The sequence below is a fragment of the Solanum lycopersicum genome, chromosome 10, assembly GCF_036512215.1.
Source record: "Solanum lycopersicum chromosome 10, SLM_r2.1".
Lineage (NCBI taxonomy): Eukaryota > Viridiplantae > Streptophyta > Magnoliopsida > Solanales > Solanaceae > Solanum > Solanum lycopersicum.
This window is the reverse complement of record NC_090809.1, coordinates 62290300-62313440: the sequence shown is the minus strand read 5'-3', so window position 1 is coordinate 62313440 and position 23141 is coordinate 62290300. Positions and strand designations below refer to the sequence as shown.

The following is a 23141-nucleotide window of genomic DNA, read 5'->3' as shown; positions in this document are numbered from 1 at the left end:
AGTCAAATTAGTTATCAATTTAAGTATTTATTTAACAAATAAAATTAAAAAAAAATTGAACCTAATGTAACACAAGTTCACGAGGCGAGGATTTTGTCCAAATTATATTAAAGAAATCACTCATTTCTTAAATGATCGATATAAGACTCTTCACACACATCTGGTGTTAGCGCAATTAAATACGTAAGGGCTTTGAGATGGGATAAAAAATCTTTAATCGCGATTTATTGATATATTTTAAAAATATTTTAAATTGTTAATTTGTGTGATTTATAATACTTCTTACATAATTTATAAAAAGGTATCTTAAAAATTACATGTTTGAATACGCAGTCAAAGAAAATAAGTTTGGATCTCAAAATTTAAACTATGTCATATAAATTGAGATGGACGAAATATTATATTATAAATATTTGTCATTTTTTATCGTGAGGAAAAAAGTATTAGTTGTTCTTGAACGTAACTCAACTTTTTTTACTTTTCATTAAATGTAATTTTCAAAAAATAAACTGGATCAAATTAGAGTTAATTAATGCCTTAATTATAATAATTTATATGCATACTACACTTCGATCTATGGAACAAAGGGATTATAAAACAAAGACTAATTAAAACCCCAAAAAGTAAATGTTAACTTACCGTGATCCAATGACAGTTCCATGTTGATTTGAAATAAATAATTAAAGTCCAAGTCAACTTTTTTTTTTTTTTTAATTAGGCGTCCAATATTTGTATTCATATATGTAATTAAATTATATTCGTGTTATGTAAGACTTCATTCGAGGAAAAGATCCACAAAAGGCTTATAAAATAATTCATACACACCGTTCAAATTTAGAATTTATAATTAAGAAACTTCATCCTTAATCAGAGTTCTTGGGTTCGAGCCTTGGATATGGAGAAAATCCTGTTGAGAGCGCCACCCTCAAATGGGCCCTACCATGCGCAATTCGAATTTAATTGAAGCTCTAATTTAGGCTCCAGACATCGAATGAAAAGAAAAAAGGGGGAGGAAAGTAGTGGGAAAGAAGGATTACAATTTATATTTTTCAAAATTAAAATTTGATAAGAGAAACATCAGAGAGTTTTCTACACGGCCCTCAGACTGCTTATTAATTAAATAAAACTATATGATATGAAATTAGGTCATAAAAATATAACTTTATCTATATGTTTGGACGGGTTATTCACACGCTTATGCATTAGCTTAGTCATTTAGTTCATCAAAATTGTATTTTAAATTATCTCGTGGGAAATTTATTTTAAAAATTTCAAGAAGATATTTTTTATTTGATACGTCATATAAATTTTTAGAAAAGAATAAATAAGATAATTAAAACTTAGTCGTAATATATTCACCCATCAATTTATTAACTCGATTAATTTTTACTTGTTCAAATTTAATTCGATAAAAAAAATATTTAATTAATATTCAACGTTTACTCCTATGTACTTTTTGCTCAACATGTCAACAATCTTAGTCTTTTGATAATTATCTATTCATTTCTATGAGCTTTTTTTTTTATCTATAAATACTCTTCATACCCTTTCTTTCTACTTCATATTAATTCTATCTCTTTCTTTTTTTAACACAAAAAGAAAGAATTAAAGATGGAGATTTTAAGAAAATCTTCTTCTCTTTGGGCTTTGCCAATTCTTGTGTTGTGTTTCTTTATCAACAATGGAGTATTTGTTGATGCTTCTCACAAAGTTTATATGCACTTGCAATCTACTACTAGTCATGTTGATGCTAGCAAGGTCCATAGAACTGGTTATCATTTTCAACCTCCTAAAAATTGGATTAACGGTACGTTTTTCATGTCTATATTTTTGTTTCAATTTATGATTTAGACGTTCTGAGTCGAGCATAAAAAGTTTTGAAAACATGTATTTATTCTTATTTGTATTTCTTTTTATGCACAATTATATGAAAATAATGTTTGGGTTAAAAGTCGTGATTTTTGTCAAATCTACTATTAAGAGCGGAGCTAGAAATTTGATTTTGTCCTTCTGCCAAATGCAACAGTTTTAATTTGATTAGTGCATATGCATTAAGAAATCGACTAAATACGTATAAAAAGGAAAATTCAGAATTTAGTTATTAATACAAAATGATCACTATTTTAAAATGTAGAAGGAAAAATGCACAAACACCTCCTTAATTTATGTTCGAAATTTTAGAGATTTACTTATACTATATTAAGGTCTTATTATTCCAGTGAACTTTTTTTATAAGTAATTTTCTACTTTCGGCGGACGTGACACTAGTTTGAAAAAAAAAAGCGAATCAGCGTGAAAACCAAAGATTGTGTCTCTAAAATTTTGGACTAAGGCTGTGCATTATCCAATTTTGAATAAACTTAAAGCTTGCATCCACTTTCATCCATGGCTTTTTCTTGTCTTTGGAAGTATCTACATATGTACAACCTACGTATTTATGAATAAATAAATATGAATAGAGGAAATAATGATTAGAAATGATTTATCTAATAATTATTTAATTTCCAGCTGATTGGTTAGGTTGACTGAAAAAGTTAGGCTATTTTGATACTATTTGTTATAATAATAATACTCTGACAGCTTTTGAGTTAATGAAACTACATGTTGCCCATGACAAGTAGATTCATATTGTAATTAATACAATATTGCCGTTCTATAGATATTAGAAGATTTGAAACTAATTTTGTTCACATCAGCGATCAACTTATAATAAGTCAAACTTAGGTGACAGCCTGCTATATTTTACTTATATGTAGAAGAATTTTTTTTTTAAAAATGAAATATTAATCTAATATGATAAAAAAATGATCGTATAATGATGGTTAGAAAAAAATCATAAGTATATTTTACATCGTCGGTTCAAAGAATTCTTACTCATAGAAAGGTTTATGATGTGTTTTTTAGTAACAGCTAATACGCGGTCAACTTTAGGCTAACGTGAGAAAATGAACTTAATGCATGTGTCATGTGATATCTTTTGAATAAAATATTGAATATACATTTATACGAAGAACAAAATAGAGTTTGATAATATAATATATATGACGATTGAGATAAAGTGTTAACACTTTCATTCTTAATCAAGAGATTTCGACTTTGAATTTATTTGAATACAGAGTAACCTTTTCTTAAGGAAGCGTTTAACTCGAAATGGGATTTTCAGACGTAAATTTTAATTTAATCGATTTACCAGATAACGAATGAAAAATTAAAAAATAATAATAATAATATAATATAGTATAGTCAACTCCACCTCCCACCCCCAAACCAGGTGTGGTACGTGGGTTGGTGGTAGAATCTGAACCAATCGTATATATAATATTATTTATATTATAGTATATACATATACAAATAAAACATGTGAAGAGCCCAAAAGTACGTGAAATATATAGAGCCAAAATGTATGACGTAAAGATGAAAAGAAATTTAAAAAAATAAAAATATGAATTACTCTATACATTTGTTATGATTTCATTAGTTCTCTTGACAGTTCAGTTTGTGTAATTTTAAAGAAAAAAAAGGATAGAAATAATGTAACAATAATAAATATAGTCCTTGTTGTTACTATCATGATCAATAGAAAAAAAAAAAACAATTAGAAAATGACTTTTTTTTTTCTTTTTCGTTTTTTTTTTTTTTGAGGAATAAAGAAAAGTCAAAATGGTTTGGACAATATTGGCAACTTGTAGTAAAGTCTTTGGTCTTCGGGCACGTCATTTCACTTTATTTAATTTTCCTCTTTATACCTATTTGTTTCTGACTCGACGGATTCAGGATTTTAAAATTCACAAATTATACTGTAAAAATGATTTAAAAAGTTTGAGTACGAGTTTTTATTTAAATTCTATATATAAATTTTAAAAATTTATTATGTATTTGATTGTGAACATATCTAGTTATTATTATAGTCGTTCTGTCCCTTTTTACTTATCCACTTTTGAATTGGCACACCTATTAAGAAAATAATTAATGACGTAGTGAGTTTATCATTTTACCTCTATTAATTATGAAGTGAATGAAAATTTTTACATTTTTCAAAGTAAAAAGTTATTTAATTGTGGGTTTAATAGGTAAAAAATTATCCTTTCTTGATTTGTCAAATTAGACAAGTAATTAAGGACAACTATAAAAAAAATAGACAAATAATTAAGAACAAAAATAATATTATAAACTGTACTCATCGTAGAAACTCATGGAAATTTATTAAGTATCTATAATTTTTCGATTTTGAATGAATTATTCATACATATTAAATATTTAGTTCTGTTGACTCTTAACTTCAATAGTATATTTGAGTTTTCTTTACGAATAAGTCATAAATTTTTGTCTCTCTTTAATTTGCCCTTTTTTCCAATAGAAAAGAGGTTGTGGGCCTTGCATGAGCTGGTTCCCTTTAGAAACTTACAAAATTAAAAATATTAAATAAAATAAAATAGGGTAGATTTCTATGTTGAAAAAGAAAAAAAAAAACACTCAAAACTTTTTATATTTCCTAGATTTTTTTTTTTGTATTTTTAGTGACAATGAAAGCCCATCCATCAGAACTTCAAAATACGTGCATTAAATTTTTGAGGAAATTACTTGGATAGATGTCTTTTAATAAATAATTACTTATTTTAGGGATATTTTTAATTTATTTACTATTTATAGTATTTGCAATATGTATTAAAAGTGAATTAAGTATGCGATAATATGTATTATAACTATTTTATAAAATATATTATACATGTTTGGTAAGAAGTTGACACATTAAATTATAAGCGTATTAAAACGTGAAATAAATATATTATCTATCAATAAAACTTGTATTATATGTAAATAATAAATTATTTTTTGTAATATGAATTAAAAGTGTATTATTCAAAAATATATTATTGCTATAAATGATAAATATTTTTTATTTATAGTATATTTACGTAAGTTTCCCTTAATTTTTTCATCTAAATATTAATTTAGTTGGATGATCCATGTTACCATTCTAGTATTCTTACATTTTACATTTTTATAAGTTTTAATATATATTCCAATTGCATTTTGACTAATCAATCTCAATTTTGTTTTTTTTCATGTTGATGCTTCAAACAAACAACAGATCCAAATGGTGAGTCAAAAAGTTTAATACTTTTTACTAACCATAAGTAAATTTAATTTTTACTTGGTAGTAATTATCACTTTTGTTCTCCATAGGTCCAATGTATTACAACGGAGTGTACCATCTATTTTACCAGTACAACCCAAAAGGAGCAACATGGGGCAACATTGTTTGGGCTCATTCAGTCTCAAAGGACTTGATCAACTGGATCCCGCTCGAACCCGCTATCTACCCGTCTAAAGTATTTGACAAGTACGGTACATGGTCCGGGTCAGCCACAATCTTACCAGGCAACAAGCCTGTGATCCTCTACACTGGAATTGTGGATGCTAACAAAACACAAGTCCAAAACTACGCAATTCCAGCTAACATGTCTGATCCATATCTTCGTAAGTGGATCAAGCCCGATAACAATCCATTGATTGTCGCGGACAAAAACATAAATAAAATCCAATTTCGCGATCCAACAACAGCTTGGATGGGCAGAGATGGATACTGGAGAGTATTGGTTGGGAGTGTGAGGAATCACAGGGGAAAAGTTATAATGTACAAGAGTAATAAGAACTTCATGAAATGGACAAAAGCTAAACACCCACTCCACTCAGCTCAGGGTACTGGGAATTGGGAATGTCCTGATTTTTTTCCAGTGTCATTGAAAAATGAAAATGGTTTGGACACGTCGTACGATGGAAAAGATGTTAAACATGTTCTTAAAGTTAGCTTTGATGTTACGAGGTTTGATCACTATACAGTTGGTACGTACGACACCAAAAAGGATAAGTACTTTCCGGATAACACTTCTATTGATGGATGGAAAGGATTGAGACTTGATTACGGTAATTATTACGCGTCCAAGACGTTCTTTGATAGTGGCAAGAATCGTAGGATTTTATTGGGTTGGGCTAATGAATCAGATACTGTTGATAACGATGTGAAAAAAGGATGGGCCGGGGTTCACCCTATTCCTCGTAAAATATGGCTTGATCCTAGTGGGAAACAATTGGTTCAATGGCCTGTTCAAGAATTAGAAACACTAAGAAAGAAAAAGGTTCAATTAAATAACAAAAAATTGAACAAGGGAGAAAAGGTTGAAATCAAAGGAATCACAGTTGCACAGGTTAGGGATTGATTTTTTTTTCTCTCCTTTTGTTTCATTTTTATGACTTATTTGAGACGCGAGTTAAAAATACAAATTATATTTGAAAATTACAGGCTGACGTTGAAGTGATATTCTCATTCGCGAGTTTAGACAAGGCAGAGCCATTTGATTCTAGTTGGGCTGATCTTTATGCGCAAGATGTATGCGCCATTAAAGGTTCAACGGTTCAAGGTGGTCTTGGGCCTTTTGGGCTTCTAACTTTGGCTTCTAAAAACTTAGAAGAATACACACCCGTTTTCTTCAGAGTTTTCAAGGCTCATGATAATTACAAGGTTCTCATGTGTTCCGATGCCTCAAGGTATGTTCTTTCATCGCCCAAAAAAAAAAAAAAGAATGTGTCACATTGTCATTCAACTACAATTGAATGGTTTGTTTATCTTTTTCCATTGATGTCACCAGGTCAAGCCTAAAGAATGAAACTACTATGTATAAACCATCATTTGCTGGATACGTAGATGTAGATTTAGCAGACAAGAAATTGTCTCTTAGAAGTTTGGTAAGCTCTCATCTCAATTCTTTGTTAATTTTTACCTATTTCATACGAATTTCGCGTGTTTTAAAAATTTAATTATATTTCAGATTGATAATTCGATAGTGGAAAGTTTTGGTGCTGGAGGAAAAACGTGCATTACATCAAGGGTTTATCCAACGTTGGCGATATTTGATAAAGCACATTTATTCGCCTTCAACAATGGCGCAGAGACGATCACAATTGAGACTCTAAATGCTTGGAGCATGGCTAATGCTAAGTTGCACTAGAACGTTTTTTATCTTATTATGCCACGTCACAAAGAAACCATAGTATAGAAATTTAACTTGCAGTTATTCATAAATGATGCAATTTTTTTAAAATATAAAAATCTTGTCATATATTGATCAAATGTCTTTGAATTAAGAGAATGAGTATCTTGGTGCAATTTTTTTTCATTATGATTGATATATTAAATTCGGAATGATTCGACCGTCTTCTATCGTTTTTTAACTTAAATATTGTATTGGGCTTAAACTCGTGACATAAGACACAAGTCCCTCGGTCTTGAACTATATTGAACAAAAGATAATGTAGGTGTAAGAACAACAATTAAAACTTACCTTAAGCCTAAGAATGTTTCTCAATGAATTTTTTTACATTAATTTTCAAGCTTGGCAACTCTTACAAGTTCTCAATATCTGTGTAGAGAATTCATTTTTCACTTATGTTTGTCTTGAAAATGCAAGACAACTCTTCTTATTTATATATTGGTTGAAGACTTACGAAGCCTTTAATTATCAACAGGCTCTCTAAACACTGAACAGTTAAATTATCAACAGGCTCTCCGAGTTACTCAAGACCTAGCACCCCAACCTAACTCGAGTATTTCCTAATAAAATTGGTTCGGGGGTTTGACCAACACTATCTTGTCCTTGAACCATCAGATAGCATTGTCAATTCAATTAATCCGGATACTCTTTTAACCCTGATTCTATATTTACTTCACCAAAATTGTCATTTAAATTCATAGTCAAGAAGTAATAATTTGGTTAACATGTTACTTTTGTTTTCCTCCTTTCAAACATAAAAGAAAAATTCAAATTTTGCTATTTGATATCATACTCGTTTTACTTCTATTTACTATGGACAATGTTGGTATAGGAAGCTTAAATTCAACCTAGCAACTAGCCGTTCACAGGCCTATTTTGATGTTGATTTCATGTGTGTTTGATCAGACTTTTGTTCTATCAATTATAAATTACCATAAATACATACATTAACTCCAAGTTTAATTTGAGTAAGAACCACATTAACAGCATGTCCATTGCTAACATTACAATGTTATTATCATCTCAAAATCCAAAAAACTAGTTATTTTTCATTTCAATTGTCACTGGGCAAGCTTGATTGTTCTAACCATTGTTGAGTTGACTCTCAATGCGACATCAAAAGTGTTACGGTTTCTGGTATCTCAAGTATATAGATCACAATGTTACCAATGAAGCAAGACGAAGCAACAAAAAGTGTTCACTTTTTAATGAAGATAATGACGAAGTCAACTTGCTAATCCAACTCAACAAAATAATTTCCATCTCACAAGATTGAAAAAGCTCCAAATGATCACAAGTCAGAATGACTTGCAACTCTGGCTACAAAATGTTCAAAACTAAGTTGTAAAACACAAACAGAGTTGCATTCTTAACCAAAATATTCCGCCATGTAGCATGTATGTTGCTGAGAAGAATTCACAGCCTCCTTCCTCTTCTACCACCCTTTCTGCGAGTACTGTCGGTGGGAATAGGAGTAACATCCTCTGACAAAATACAGCAACAAGTACTTTCAGCGGGGATTCAGATTAAAGAAGTTGAAGAAAAAATTAGCACGTTGTAAACAAAACCAAATTCCGAAGCAATTAGAGACCATACAGATGAAGAAACTATGCAACAATTAAAGAGGTTTTACCTATGCGTCCAATTTTCATTCCGGATCGAGCAAGGGCTCTAAGAGCAGACTGGGCACCAGGACCAGGAGTCTTGGTTTTGTTCCCACCTGTAGCCCGAAGCTTAATGTGAAGGGCATTAATTCCAAGCTCCTGTAAATTATTAAAAATAGTGAGTTGCAACTCAACAACTTGACTTCCTAGCTATTCACAGACACAAGAAAAACATGATCAAGGAAGCTACGCCAACCTCAGAAAACTAATTTAATCTTCATACACTATCTGATGTGAAACATTGTAATCCAACAATTAGACTTATACTCTAAATTTGATATGCAATTTGGCATTACTTTGGTTATTTAAACATCAGGATCACGCTTAGACGTAGTCTACAAAACAATATTAATGAGGAATATAGGTAGAATAATGTTTCCAAAAGTCATCACACAATAAGACAGAGGTATACCTGAATAACCTATGACCTTGACAGATTGAATCAACATAAAATTTCACTTTTATTAACAGCAAGAGGTGTTGAAAAAAGGAACAACAGAACAGAGCAGAGTTCAAGTAAGCTAAGCATCTTGATCTAAAGTACTGAAAATCGATTTTTTACAATGACATCTGTCATTACTTAGAACCCACAAAATCCTAAAAGCTTGGACCTAACCCAATATGCCAAGGAGCAAACATACATGAGATCATAAATGTAGTCAGTTATTAACACATCAACGCTCAAGCTTAAAATCTTTCACATATCATTAACATTTTATAACCAGTGCAACCTGTCGCAATCCGCGAACAAGTAATTGGATACAAAACAGTTTTTTTAATCTTCTAGTGCTTAAAACTATGTATGAAATGCATGAAGAATTTACATTTCTTAAAAATGGTGGAGAAAAGGAACTCCAACAGCAGACTGAGCAATAAATCTGACCTTGCATCGTTGAGAAACATCTTGTGCTGCAAGCATAGCAGCATAAGGAGAAGATTCATCTCTGTCAGCCTTCACCTTCATGCCACCTATAGAGTAGACCAACTCTAGATGAAAAGACAGCTCAAAAAGACCACTCATCCTAACTAGTTTCCCAATTAAGGAAGATTTAATAATGTTCTGCATGTCCCCAAAAAGAATGTCACCTTTTATATAGTAGGAAACAACTAAAAGAAATTGTTTTACACTTGATGAAACGATTGAGAGTTACAGAAAAATCTTAAGTTAGTTTTAGACCACAACATTCAAAAGTCTTCCTTTCTATCTTAAATTTTGTGCCAACAGAAATTGTAACATAAATAGGGGCATAGGCATACTAAATATAAAGGAGAAAATGAGTACAATGTGTTAATCAATTGAATTTGGAAGTTGAAAAGTGATTTATTTTTACACCTGTTAGTTGAGAATACATATTAGACATGATAACAGTTCACTTCCTATGCTTTTTCTAGGAGATGTTTAGCCTTACAGTATAAAGAACTTCCTAGTATTTTATTTATTTTGTATTGTATTAGCCTGAGATGAGTTTAAATGGTAGCAAGATCAGTGAGGTTTCATATAGCTGCCCCCAACATGTTTGGCAGTGAGGCCCAGTTATTGTTGTTGTCAAAATGTGTTCTTTGTTCTACAGGAAGTTTAAAAATGCAAAATGTAAATTCTGGGAACAGTGGGGATGTTAAAGTCTTAATTGGCTGGTGAAATTAAGGTTTTCAACAACTCAGTAATGGTGAAGTCCAGAACAAAGATACTACACAGATGCAATCACTCCCATTTTACAGGGTACATACCAGTAATGCGAACCATTGTTTCGCGTCCAGACAAATCAGTCACATGCTGCAATTAATATACAAGTACAAATTCAGAACAAAATAATTAATTATACAGCTTCTGCAAAAACAAAACTAGTCAATTTACAAAGGTGGAGAAATAAAAAACTCACAATGAATGTGTCATTGAAAGAGGCGAAAATGTGAGCAACACCAAAGACCAATTCACCTTCCCTGGTAGCTGGTCCAAGGGTAACAGTCTCTTCCTTGGGCTCTCTGGTCTTTCTCCTCGACTACCAACCGAATACAATCCATCCATATAAACTTTAATAATACTAAAATAATGAAGCAAATATAAAGACATGACAAAATAACCACCCATTATACCAAACTTAAGGCCATCACTATGCAGAACTACATCACAATTACATCAAGGGAAGTGTGTTCAGTAGGAAACAATTCGTCAAAAAATTATACTAAATCTATATAGAAATAATACTGGATATATGTCAAAAGATACTTTTTTATACATGTATATTAAATCATGAACACCCTATAACATTTCTGGCTTAGCCACTGTCAGTATACAGACAAAGAGTTTTAAAAATCTCAGTTTGAGCATACAAATCTAGCCGAATAATTATATTATTGATGATACATTCCCACAAATACTCAAAACAAACCTAACTTCAGTAAGCTAAACTTCAAATTTTCAGACTAAATTTCTAACATAATACGAGTTTAATTCGGTTAATCACACATGAATTAAAATTAAAATCAATATCGCCTCATTGAAAAAGAGAATACCATGGCTAAGGTTGATTTGCAGGTGTGCTGCTGCTGCTGCTGCTGAAGCTTGAAAAACCCTAGCTGCAATGGTGGTGCGAGTAAGAGGCTTAATTGCCTATGCCTTTGTTTATATAGTTAGGGTTTCCAGAACAAATTCATAAGTGGGCCTCTTCTTTATTTTGGACTGTGAATGTGCAGGATGGGCCTTTTTCCTTTGTTTGCATATCTTATAGCCTATTTTACAAAATATTTAATTTGTAATCACAAATTTCAACAAAACCAGTATTTGCTCCTCGTTCGATTCTTCTGCTTCTTTTTCATCTTCTCTTAATTACGCAGATATTAGTTATGCGTAGATTAGTTATTTATTATTATACATGTATTAGTTAGGGGGTTTCTAAATAGTCAATCAAGCGATATATTAATTTAACACATGAATAGTTTATTATCTATTTACCTTTCAAATATTATATAAGTTATACGAAAATTAGCACATGACCAATTTATTTTTATCCAGCTACAAATGGCCCCCTTTAAGGTTCGATATCTAGTGTTGATTAAGATAAAATCTGTATTTTTTAAAAAGTAATTGCTATTGAATGATAAATCAAAGAAAGACATATATATCGAGATGTGGAAAGGAAAGAAAAACTATGGGTACCTTCATTAAGATTGTTGTAGTTGCTAACTTCATAGTTTAATGTATGTTTGTTATGGATATCATCCAAATTAAAGGTTAAAATCATCTAATATTTTATCTTTACTGGAATTTGAGTGTGAGACATCATAGTGTTCAACCTACTAGATCACACTCTTATTCTCTTACAACATAAATTCAAGGATTATGAGTGATAGTAATCACAACAAATAACTATACCTCAATCCCAAATAAGTTACTATCAACTATAATAATTCTCGTTTCTAAGTTGATATTAGGTATTCTAAACCAAGGACGGAGCTAGGAAGAGGATTCATTCTAATCCTTTTCGTTGAATAACCACACTATTTATATATGATTAAAACAATTTTTGTTCTTCATATGTTGAACCCCCTTACTCCGTCACTGTGCTTAATCATATATTTTATCTAACTCTACTTATGCTTGTTTCATACATGATACATCGAACACGCAATATGATCAGTAGATATTGAAAACCAACTTCTTGCAACAACGGAATTCACCACTTTTCAATTATTGAAAACTGGAAACAACACTGAGAGATATCAAGATATGCAAGAACAAAATGCTTTCGTGAGAATGTTTAAATTAGGACCCTTTGAAACCTTTCAAAGGAAACTTGCTAAACAATAGAAGCTAATTTAGGAGTTATAATTTCAAGAAGCCCCTTTGGATTTTCGACATGAACCCAATGACCAGAGTTGGGAAGGAGATGATAGGACATCTTGCCTTCGGATCCACCAGTTCTGTTGGAAGCAATGCTTTCGAGTTTCTGGACAGTCTCTGGATCCCACCTATCACTTCTCTCAGCACGCACAATCGCTATCTCTGTCCCTTTTGGCGGGTGCTCCAGCAAAGGCCAATAATCTTTCTCCCTGAAAAGTTCCATTCTTTTAAGTAAACAACCTTCAAGAATACAATCACTAGAATTTCTTGAAGAAGAATGGATCTGGTTCTACCTGTAAGAATCAAACATCTCTGCAGCAGCTTCAATGTTAAAGTTCCATGTCATGCTATCCCCTGATTTCTCAAGATTGCTGCCCAGCCATTCTGATAATGCCTTGGAAAACCCGAGTTTCAACAAGTGATCTACCAGCCATCTGAAATGCAAGATTCATGTAAGAGACAATGAGAAAACATGTTCGAGAAAACTCATATGAGAATATTCAGGTTGGCAAAGACTAAACGCGTCAAAAAAAGGTGCAAGTAGAGTGTGCTAACTGCTAAGTAGCACTTGGCGTTTTCAACAATCCTAGAAGTTAATAAAGCCTTAACCAAGACATGTCGCAATCTCATTGAGTTATTATTTACGACATAGTACAGAAAGCATAAATGTTTGCAAGTGTCAGACTACTGCAAAACCCACATAATATGTGATTTTACACCCTTTCCAAGTCCTGCTGATTTCTAGGTCCAATTGAATGCTACACACCAACCGTTAATACTTAGCTAGACTATTTGCTAGATCATCCAAAAATTGTCCAAAAGAAACTGGTTATATAATGTTGTATAAATCTAGATATAATGTTGTATAAATCTGAATACCAAAATGACACAATACATCTTGAGCATAAAACTTAGACACAACCAAAATATGCATATACTGTATCACATTAAAAAAAGGTGATAGGAAGGAATAGAGATTTCACTTTCGAGAGGGGATTGGTGAAGGTAGGCTCTGCAGTGTCTGCATAACTTTCTCTACTTCTCTATTGCTATCATCAGGGTTCACCTTTCCAGGGACAGAGTCCAATACCCAGAGCTGTTCTGCATCAGGGGAGTAAAATATAGTTTAACAAAAGAGTTCAGCAAAGACATGACGCAAGTGGAACAATCAGAGACAGTTAAAAGCAGTCACTACTCAGATTATTGTCTGAGACCTCTATATTCCCACGGGACTCATTTTTGCACAAGATTCCCCAATTTACTGGAGAAGTTTGTGGAAAGTGGCTGCATCACCAATTTGAAGTGTATATTAGGCTGCCAAGCTAAGCTCGCACAGTGTATGCAGTGTTTGCCGTGTTTATGTTGATTCCATAAGTTTGTAGACACTCCAAAATTACAAGAATTTACAAGTAAAAGACTAATTTTTAAGCATTATTTCTCAACGTAGATCTAGCTAACATCAAAACTTACGCACTTATTTTTTGTGCAAGGGAATGAAATAATAGATTTAAAGGCAACAACATAAACCATTAAAAAGATAATAATAATGAACCATAACGTATTCTACAAAGAAAACCTACATAACTTCCGCAAGTTCTCCATTTGCCCCTCAATGAAACAGTTATAAACACACAGGCAAGTGACAACCATCCGGTTGTAGCTTTTTCATGGTTAGAATAGTTTTATATAAACACATTCTAGATCAAAGAAGCAAACCAAAGATAGAACAACATTCATATTGAGAGGAAGAGAGAGCTATAGTATATGTCTTTTATCTTTTACTTATTTCTTCTTTCAAATATCTCCAAGAACAAGGTTCTTTCCTTACATGGTATTATCAAGGATAAGCTAAAACTTCATTTAAACATCCTGTAAACAGATTGAACTAAATGAAGGAGGACATTGCTTAAACAGGCAATGGGATGACTTGCATATTGCCAAGATAATCTTAACAACAATAGAACATCAAAAAAAGAAGCTAAACCAGATACTAGCACAGAAAGAAAAAAAAAGTGCAAAATTGAACTACCATTTCACCAAATTAATATGTAACACACGACCCAACTGCTGATCCGAGCAGCTATCCATGAATACCGAATGAGGTTCAAAAGCAGGATTAGAAAAAAAAATTTCAATCAATTGCAAGAAAGAGCAAGCACCTGCTTGGGCAATCGAGCCGATTGGCCATAAACACCTCGAGAGCAGCTCTCAACATACTGCAAGGCGACTTTACCACCCATGGAATGCCCTATAACAACATCAGGCCAATCCCAACCCTTTGAAATCACCAAATTAGCTACATCTTTTGCAGCATTTTCCATATCATGTGGTGGCACAAAGCCTTCAATTTTAGCTGAATTCCCATGATTCCGCAAATCCACAAGAACCATCCTCCAATTTACACCATCTAAAAAAACACATTACACATACAAAAGTATATAAGCTGCAAAATTTTAACGCAGTGACAAGCCAGAAGTGTTTTCACTTAAAGAGACAAAATATAAAGAATTAAACGATGAAATGAGACAAATTGAATAGAAGAAAATGACCTTTTCAGCTCAAATATCAAGTTGTCTACGAAACCAATTCTCCCAAATTAAACATACAACAGATTAATCCAATTCAACATATAGTATATACACACACATGAAATTTACTTATTTGCACAGTATAATTTTACGGCGAAGGAGTATCAATCCATTAACTAGCCCAAATTATTCACCAGTAACGGAATGAAACTAATCAAAATACAAAAGATTCATAATAACTGATCGAAACTAATTTAACTAGCTAGAAATTGATTTGACTAAAGTACCTGCAGAAAGGGAGGAACCTAGAGAACGAGAGAAGGATCGCCAATTTCGACCGGAACCTAAGAGACCGTGGAATATAAAAGCTGTGAAATCGTAAGGTTTATCCGGCGAAGATCGGACTTCTTCGAAAGCTACGGTGGCGATGGAACGGTCTGACCGGTGGATATACGGCGTCGATGTAGTTAGAACCCGGTTCAGGAGTCTAAGGCCTTCGACCGGTTTGCTTCTGCAAATGCTCGACATTTTTACCGGTCTGGTTTTCTGCTTCGGAGTTCTTTGCTTTGTGGCACGACTTGAATTTTAAATGGCAAGCAATTTACCTTTTACATGAATTTCGAGTGTAAATATTTAAAATATAGTATTTTACAAAAAAATTAAAATAAATTTTACAAATTTAAAAATTATAAAAAGTATTATAAATTAAATAATTGATGACTTAAAATATATAATTAAAAAATTATTGTTAAAAATATTATTTGACCTTAAAGTTTAAAAATACCATATAAATTGAGATGGAAATAATAATTCACTAATTAATATTTTATATTTATTTTATCATACTATTAGGTATTAATATATTTAAAACTGTAAATTTTGATGATGTTATAGTGCCACAAATATAGTGATGTAATTTTAACTTATTCTATTTTACAAAAAAATTTAATAAATTAAATTAATTCACTTAAATTAGATCAGAAGGTAGCAAGAGTAATATAATATTGAAAAATTGACTAAAACAAGGATATGATAATATGATATATTATTTTTAAATATAATAAATTCAACATATTGAAAATATAAAGAAAAATATCAATTAATAAATGAAAAAATCTAAGTATAAATTATCTTTTAGTTTAATAAATTAACGTGAATATCTATTTCACAATATTTTTGGCTATAGATTTACAAGTATTTTTGAGAAAATAATTTTGGCAAAATCTTTATTATTATTTTTCTTCAAACACATTTTTGAAATAAATATCTTGAGAAACAATTATGATTATTCAATTTTTCTTGAAAAAAATATGATTTAAATAATTAAAGAAAAATCTTCAAGTCTTGTCTTACTTGTTTAATCTCTTTTTCAAGATATTCGATCATATTTTTCAAGAATATCAACATTTAATAACTTAAAAAAAAAGAGCTAATTGTTATTTTTATTTGAAGAATTTATTTATCCTCAGGTACTTATTCAATTGTTTTTTCAATTGTTTTTTTAAGTTCAATTGTTATATATAAAAATAATAATTAGTTTAAACATAATGACATTTTTTTATTTTAAGAAAAAAAAAAGTTCATTTTAAAAGGAATTATTTTTATTTATACAAAAATCAATAATTATTTTAGACATAGATTTTTAAAATCTATCTTTTTTGTTAAAATCAAAAGAAATGTTATTAATTTATGAAAATAAATAAAAATATACAAAAAAATTGACAAGGATTTGAAACCACGCTCTTTCGGACCAGAGCCTAAATCTGACGCCTTAGACCACTCGGCCAAATTGTCATTAACATTTTTTAATGTGAAGTTATCATATATATCGATTAAAATTTCATAGATGAAGACCACAAATAATAATATTTCTTTCAACTTTAATTTTACCTTTTAAAGGTAAAAATATTATTTAGAGAAATTTAAATTTCAACTTTAACAATAACATCTTGATATTTTTATTTATATTTAAATTGGCCCCATAAAACCAAATTTGAAGATCTATATTTAGAATGCATAGCTCCTAAAAGTGTCTAGATACATTTTTAAGTTTTAAAATATAAACCACACATTTATATCAAGTTAAAATTAAAATGTCTAAATGAATCACGGTTAAAATTATTGTATCAAAGTTTAAAATATTTATATATATATATGTACAACCCTGAAAAAATGAGATAATGACGTTTTCCCGTTTTGAATAAAAACTTTCTGCGTCTTATCGCCACGTAATGGCCACCGCTGCTTAAGCATCCAACGTTGGATGAATTATGAGTTATTCTGAGCCGTTGGATAGTAAGTAATATGGGACCCATGGGTTCATAAATCTCTGATGAATCTAAAAAAGATTATATCAGTGACGTTTTCCAACATACGCAGCATAGAAGTGGGTGACTTTCTCTCACAAATGGATCAAAACGGCGTCGTTAGCTTCCGCCACCGTCAATCTCCATCCTCCGATCGGTTTCTCGGCGTTTTCTCTCCGCCGCTGAGTGATGCTGCTCTCGTCGGCGGGACAGATGAACCAGTGGCCGATGATGATGAGCTTAACGAAGATGATGTGTTCTGGACTGGAAGAGCTTTGACTGAATCTCAACTCCGTTCTACTTCTCCTTCACGGAATAGTTTCCGGCAGCCTGAGAAGTTTGGTATTCTCGCGGCATTAGTGGAGGATCAGCAGAAAACTAATTTGCCTGTTGTCCGTCGGAAGCCTTCAATCGCTTCTTCGCCATCTAGTACGGATTCGATCTCGCAATCGCCGATTTCATCTTCGCCTTCTACTGTGATACCGTCTGCACGTGCTTTTCCTTTGATTCCTAAGCCGCCATCAGGTATCAATAATTTTAGTCACTCAAAATCCATGCCGGCGAGGAAGTTCCAGCACTCAGCTCCTGTCAATGTTCCAATAATGGCGAAGAAGGCACCAAAGCAGGGAGACCTTGCTGAAGTTGAAATTGACGACGATGATGCCGACGATGAGATGTTACCTCCGCATGAAATGGTGGCCCGAGGATCAATGAGGTCTCCTAGAACCACTTTCTCGGTGCTGGAAGGCGTGGGAAGAACTCTCAAGGGGAGGGATCTTCGTCAGGTTCGCAATGCTGTGTGGCGCCAAACAGGTTTTCAGGATTGAAGTATGCTCAATGAATGTTGATATAACTATAGAATATGGATCTTGTTTTAGATGTCTGAAGTTTAAAACTGACCTGATGTTTTTGTTATATTCTGTATATAGGCAGTGAAGAAATGTTTTTACAAATTTCTTCAGTTTTTATATAGCCTAAGTGTATTGAAAGAAGATGAAGTTATTACCTAGAAAAAATTGCTGATATGTTATATCAACATGTACATTTTGGGCAATGATCTCTTTGAATATTTATGCGAAAGAGTTTTGCTGAATTATGTATGATTCTGTTGGTCGCACTTCATTATTTGCAAGTTGAAAAGTTTCCAGCTTTTAGCCATTGATCTTTGTTATCTTTGCAATGTCTAAAGTGGAAGGTCATAGATCATTGCCTGTTCGGATGTTTCCTTGGTCGAATTTGCATAGCTGATTACCTTTGATCATATACATTATGTAGTAGTTTGGGTGACTTCTTTTGCTCCTTCTGTGCAAAGTGTGAACTGAATTAATGGACTGGTCCCCTGGAATCAAGTTTCAGAAGTTACTAGCTTTTAGCCATTGATTTTTGTTATCTTTGCTATGTCTATAGTGGAAGGTCATAGATCATTGCCTGTCCTGATGGTTCCTCTGTCGAATTCCCGTAGCTAATTACATTTGATCATACACATTATGTAGTAGTTCGGGTGACTTCTTTTGCTCCTTCTATGCAATGTGTGAACTGAATTAGTGTACTGGTCCCCTGGAAGCAAGTATCTGAAGTTGCTCCTGTAAATCCTTTGCTTGTACCATGATTTATAGTGTCCTTTATATAGCAGTTTCTCCCATCTAGTTATGTTTGTATATAGTCAATGAAAATGTTCTTACAAGTTTCTTTAGTTTTTAATGTGGCTCAAGTGTACTGAAAGAAGATGAAGTTATCATCTAGGGAAAAATGGGTGACATTTTGCATCATGTTGTATGTTTTTGGCAATTTTTTCAGTGCAAAGATAGTTTTTTAGTTCTTATATGATCCTGTTGGACGCGCTTCATTATCTGTGAGTTGAAAAGTTTCCAGCTTTTAGCTATTTAGTTCTGTTATCTTTGCTATGTCTATAGACTATAGTGGAAGTTCATAGTTTAATCTCACACTTAATTTAGCAGTCCAGGTGACTTCCTTTGCTCCTTCTGTACAATGTGTGAACTGAATTAGTGGACTGGTCCCCTGGAATCAAGTTTCAGTAGTTCCTCATATAAATCCTGCTTTTACCATAATTTATAGTTTCCTTTAACTAGCAGTTCCTCATCTAATTGAAACAGCTGAAAATATCACCCGTCTTTCTTTTTTGTGGTTATGGTGGTGTTCACACCAACTTGAACACACCTTCATATTTCACTGAGAACCTTCTTCATCTCATTGTCTCACCAGTATCACTAGCGTAAATTTCGAGCAACTCTGTCTACCTAGCTGTTTGTTTCTTCTCTTGGATCTCTTGGAGTGGAATCTTGGGTTCTCATTATTTCTGTTCCAACTCCATTAGGCCTTATCTTTGAATGCCTCATGTATCATGACTGTGACACATAACACCTCACACTAGCCTTGTCATTGAAGCTGTAGAAGAACATCCATCTTTGACTGTTACCGTTGATATCTTCAAATCATGGTTTTGCTCTGCATTAATTTCAAGTTACAGAGCCCTGAGGAAGGTAATCGAAATTTCCAGGATTCAGATTTCGATGAACAAAGTTTGATCCAAATGCATGAGCATCGGCCCTCCTGAGCTTCAGTTATTGCCTTATTTGGTGATTATTATTGTTCCTTGTTTTTAGATTGCGATGTTATGTTTTTCCTATTATTTGCTATGTCACTTTTGTATCGTTCTTCTTTCACTGTTTTGATGTGTTACTCGAGAGTCCATACATTTTACCCTTTCTAGAACCTCCATACACTTTAACCTTTTCCTGGTGCCAAGACTGCTCTTGCATCTAAGGCACTAGCATAATGTACTTGAAAAATTGCAAAAGACAACATATGTAAGTAATGTCCATGAATTTCAGTACAAAAATAGAAAAAAAGATATCCTCTATAAAAGAAAAAAGAAAGAACCTAAATCACTAATTCCATCTCTGTGTGTCTTTTATTATACACTTGTTATAGAATTTGATGGACAATAGTGTCAATATAGGATTTTGGTTGAAAATATCGAGCTAGACAGAGTGTTGTGAGCGTTAGACATGTTTAGAACGCACAATTGAATCTCTTGAGCTAGGCAGAGTGTTGTGAGTGTTAGACGTGATTAGAACGCACAATCGGATCTCTTTTAAGGCATAAAGCCTCCCAAAATTGAACCCCAAAAAAAGACTTAAAACAAAGGTTCAAAAAGACTTAAAACAAAGGTTCAATTCAATTTTCTAAAGTTGGGTTAGGTGTTAAGGTAGAGTGGGAGAAAATAAAATCAGTCCCACCTTAATGGATTAGAGTACAAGTTCGTTGGTTAGTTGACAACTCAAAACAATTTCAAAAGAATATTCTATAATCTTTTTAAAACTACTCCATCATCTCCATCTTTTTTGCTATCTAATTCAAAAGTTGACATCATTGATACTTGTGTTCTAATTCAACAATATCGTTCAATTTTCGAGAGTCAAACAATTTAAACTTGACGACATGAAATCTTCAAATTCTTTGAAATAATAAAAAAAGTTAGAGCAAAAGACAGACTCAATTAAATTCCGATATTCAAAAGTATCACATAAATTAATCACATTCTCATTCACTAGCTAGTAGCTACTAATTGTATTTTAATTAAATAACCACTCTTCTTGCTCCATTACCAAAATAACAAAAATCCATTAGCACCTTACGAATCCACCCTATATAAGTTCTACCCCTTCTTGCTCTTCTCATAACAAACAAGCAAATAGCACTTCATTTAAATTCTAGCCACTTTTTGTTCTATTTTTATTCTTTCAATTACAAATGGAAAAAAGTGAATCAACCAAAATTGATGTTGTGGAAACTAACAAAGAAAAGAAAGGAAAAGCCCCACTTTTAGGAACAGCAGCTGCTCCTGCTATTGTTGCTGCTGTTGGTCATGATGGACATGCAAAAGGAGGTGCTAAAAGAGGAATTGCAATTTTTGACCTTATTTTAAGAATAGCTGCTTTTGCTTCTGCTTTAGGTGCTACTGTGGCTATGGCTACTACTGAAGAAACTCTTCCCTTTTTCACTCAGTTCTTTCAGTTTGAAGCTAGCTACGACGATCTTCCTACTTTTTCGTAAGTAAATCACTTTCAAAATCTGCTTATTTTAAAAGTAACACGTCGAATCTGAAATAAACACTTTTGACTTCTCGTCTAATATTGGCTACTTTTTTAAAACTTATTTATGTGCATGATATGTAAATAATTTACTACATTATATATGTGTTGGATTAGGTGTTAGGTCTAACCCACACCGTAAAATCAAGCTCAAAGAGAGGAGGATTGTTCATGTGTGAGATTTTTGTCATTCTTTAACACCCCACCTCACGCCCAGTGCTTAGCACCTGGTGCGTGGGCAGTTTATACCGCTTCTCTCATTAACCATTGAATATGTGGGATTTTTGTCATTCTTTAACCCCCACCTTACACCCAGTGCTTAGCATTTGGTGCGTCGACTGTTTTGATTTCGGGGGATTCAACATTGGGTGAGACGGGCCCTGCTCTAATTCCATGTTGAATTAGGTCTTAGGTCTAACTCACATCCTAAAAGCTAGCTCAACGGGAAAAGGATTGTCCAAACCTTATAAGGAGTTCATCCATCTCATTAACTATCGATGTGCAATTTTTTTTCATTCTTTAACAATATGAAAATTAATTAATTAAATAATTTTGCTATATTTTACAGGTTTTTTGTGGTAGGTATGGGAATAGTTGTTGCATACCTTGTCCTCTCAGTACCTTTTTCTATTGTTTGCATTGTACGATCCCATGCAGTTGTACCAAGGCTACTCCTCATTATATTTGATACGGTACGTAGAATTTTATTATCAGAAATCAAATATATTCTTTGTCGTTACAAAATTAATCCAAATATGTTCTTGATAACTTTGAAGGTGATTATTGCATTGGCAACGGGTGCAGCAGGGTCATCAGCGGCCATAGTGTATCTGGCTCACAATGGAAACCAAGATGCAAATTGGTTAGCAATTTGCCAACAATTTGGTGATTTCTGTCAAAGGGCCAGTGGAGCGGTGGTGGCCGCCTTTGTCACGGTGGTGCTCTTAATCCTCATGGTGGTGATATCTGCTTCCGCTCTTCGAAGACATTAAGGACGTGTTCGTATTTATGGAAAAAGAAAAAAAGTATTAGTTACTGCTTACAGCATCTTCATTCACTCGTCTCGTCGTATATTGAAAAAATAATTAGTGCTATATTGGATTTTAAGTGTTGATGTTTTGCTTTTGTTTTGTTATGGTGTGGATGTTGTGTTTCTGGGGAAATTTGGGAAGTCTTGTAAATCATAATTGGTAAATTCAGGGAATCTATGTTGCAAGTTATGCTGTAATCTTTATAGTGAATTTTATACATTGTAGTTTTCAATTTTCATCCATGTATTATGGCTATAATTCAATATTCATTTATGCATTGTCCGTATTTTAACTTTCATTAAGAGTAAGTAAAAAAATATATTTAAGTATTTTGATTCTTTGAGTTTATTACTTATTATCATATATATGAATTTTCTATCTGAATTATCACCAAATATTTATATAAACACATGGAACAGTGATGATGTTTCATGAAGATAAAGCGAACAACGAACAGTTGAAGCATATTTTGATAAAATTGGTGATAGATGATTAAAAATAGCTTGTAAATATATAGTATATGTATTTTATGTATATCGATCTATTTGAGAAAAGTTAATAGTAAATTCGATGGGCTATTTATGTAAAGATCATTTAAGGGGCT

At 32.4% G+C, this 23141-nt stretch overlaps 5 protein-coding genes across 6 annotated transcripts; 3 read left to right on the top strand and 2 right to left on the bottom strand.

Moving 5' to 3' along the window:
• Positions 1-1560: 1560 nt before the first annotated feature.
• Positions 1561-7168, top strand: Wiv-1 (acid invertase). Of its 2 annotated transcripts, NM_001246913.2 has the most exons (6): positions 1584-1807; positions 5093-5101; positions 5188-6209; positions 6305-6549; positions 6651-6747; positions 6831-7105. In NM_001246913.2, the coding sequence occupies exons 1-6, from the start codon at positions 1612-1614 to the stop codon at positions 7008-7010; spliced, it is 1749 nt and encodes a 582-aa protein (NP_001233842.2). In that variant the 5' UTR covers positions 1584-1611; the 3' UTR covers positions 7011-7105. The 2 variants fall into 2 exon arrangements, with proteins under 2 accessions (XP_069145783.1, NP_001233842.2); XM_069289682.1 differs by lacking the exon at positions 5093-5101 and having other exon boundaries at positions 1561-1807; positions 6831-7168.
• Positions 7169-8234: 1066 nt separating this feature from the next.
• LOC101256436 (small ribosomal subunit protein uS11y) lies at positions 8235-11487 on the bottom strand. Its single transcript, XM_004249386.5, has 6 exons — positions 11231-11487; positions 10597-10716; positions 10445-10490; positions 9600-9685; positions 8686-8815; positions 8235-8536 (listed from the first exon to the last, which is right to left on the bottom strand). The coding sequence occupies exons 1-6, from the start codon at positions 11231-11233 to the stop codon at positions 8469-8471; spliced, it is 453 nt and encodes a 150-aa protein (XP_004249434.1). The 5' UTR covers positions 11234-11487; the 3' UTR covers positions 8235-8468.
• Positions 11488-12358: 871 nt separating this feature from the next.
• Positions 12359-15697, bottom strand: LOC101256143 (uncharacterized). The gene is made up of 5 exons (XM_004249385.5): positions 15373-15697; positions 14717-14964; positions 13541-13653; positions 12851-12991; positions 12359-12766 (listed from the first exon to the last, which is right to left on the bottom strand). Exons 1-5 carry the CDS (start codon positions 15611-15613, stop codon positions 12514-12516), a joined length of 996 nt encoding a protein of 331 aa, XP_004249433.1. The 5' UTR covers positions 15614-15697; the 3' UTR covers positions 12359-12513.
• A 1735-nt stretch (positions 15698-17432) lies between these two features.
• Positions 17433-18484, top strand: LOC101255845 (protein S40-7). The gene has a single exon (XM_004249384.5). It carries the CDS (start codon positions 17493-17495, stop codon positions 18216-18218), a length of 726 nt encoding a protein of 241 aa, XP_004249432.1. The 5' UTR covers positions 17433-17492; the 3' UTR covers positions 18219-18484.
• Positions 18485-20337: 1853 nt separating this feature from the next.
• On the top strand, positions 20338-22773 carry LOC101255546 (casparian strip membrane protein 1). Its single transcript, XM_004249383.5, has 3 exons — positions 20338-21464; positions 22075-22198; positions 22283-22773. Exons 1-3 carry the CDS (start codon positions 21166-21168, stop codon positions 22496-22498), a joined length of 639 nt encoding a protein of 212 aa, XP_004249431.1. The 5' UTR covers positions 20338-21165; the 3' UTR covers positions 22499-22773.
• The last annotated feature ends 368 nt before the right edge of the window (positions 22774-23141 follow it).

Coding starts and splice junctions, on each gene's coding strand:
- Wiv-1 (NM_001246913.2), top strand. CDS start 1,612: ATGGAGATTTTAAGAAAATCTTCTTCTCTTTGGGCTTTGCCAATTCTT. Junction 6,210..6,304: donor AAGGAATCACAGTTGCACAG/GTTAGGGATTGA, acceptor TGAAAATTACAG/GCTGACGTTGAAGTGATATT. Junction 6,550..6,650: donor ATGTGTTCCGATGCCTCAAG/GTATGTTCTTTC, acceptor TGATGTCACCAG/GTCAAGCCTAAAGAATGAAA.
- LOC101256436 (XM_004249386.5), bottom strand. Junction 9,686..10,444: donor AACAATGGTTCGCATTACTG/GTATGTACCCTG, acceptor TCTACTCTATAG/GTGGCATGAAGGTGAAGGCT. Junction 8,537..8,685: donor AATGAAAATTGGACGCATAG/GTAAAACCTCTT, acceptor GTATTTTGTCAG/AGGATGTTACTCCTATTCCC.
- LOC101256143 (XM_004249385.5), bottom strand. CDS start 15,613: ATGTCGAGCATTTGCAGAAGCAAACCGGTCGAAGGCCTTAGACTCCTG. Junction 14,965..15,372: donor AGGTTCCTCCCTTTCTGCAG/GTACTTTAGTCA, acceptor GTGTTTTTTTAG/ATGGTGTAAATTGGAGGATG. Junction 12,767..12,850: donor GAGATGTTTGATTCTTACAG/GTAGAACCAGAT, acceptor GGAACTTTTCAG/GGAGAAAGATTATTGGCCTT.
- LOC101255845 (XM_004249384.5), top strand. CDS start 17,493: ATGGATCAAAACGGCGTCGTTAGCTTCCGCCACCGTCAATCTCCATCC.
- LOC101255546 (XM_004249383.5), top strand. CDS start 21,166: ATGGAAAAAAGTGAATCAACCAAAATTGATGTTGTGGAAACTAACAAA. Junction 21,465..22,074: donor GACGATCTTCCTACTTTTTC/GTAAGTAAATCA, acceptor TATATTTTACAG/GTTTTTTGTGGTAGGTATGG. Junction 22,199..22,282: donor TCCTCATTATATTTGATACG/GTACGTAGAATT, acceptor ATAACTTTGAAG/GTGATTATTGCATTGGCAAC.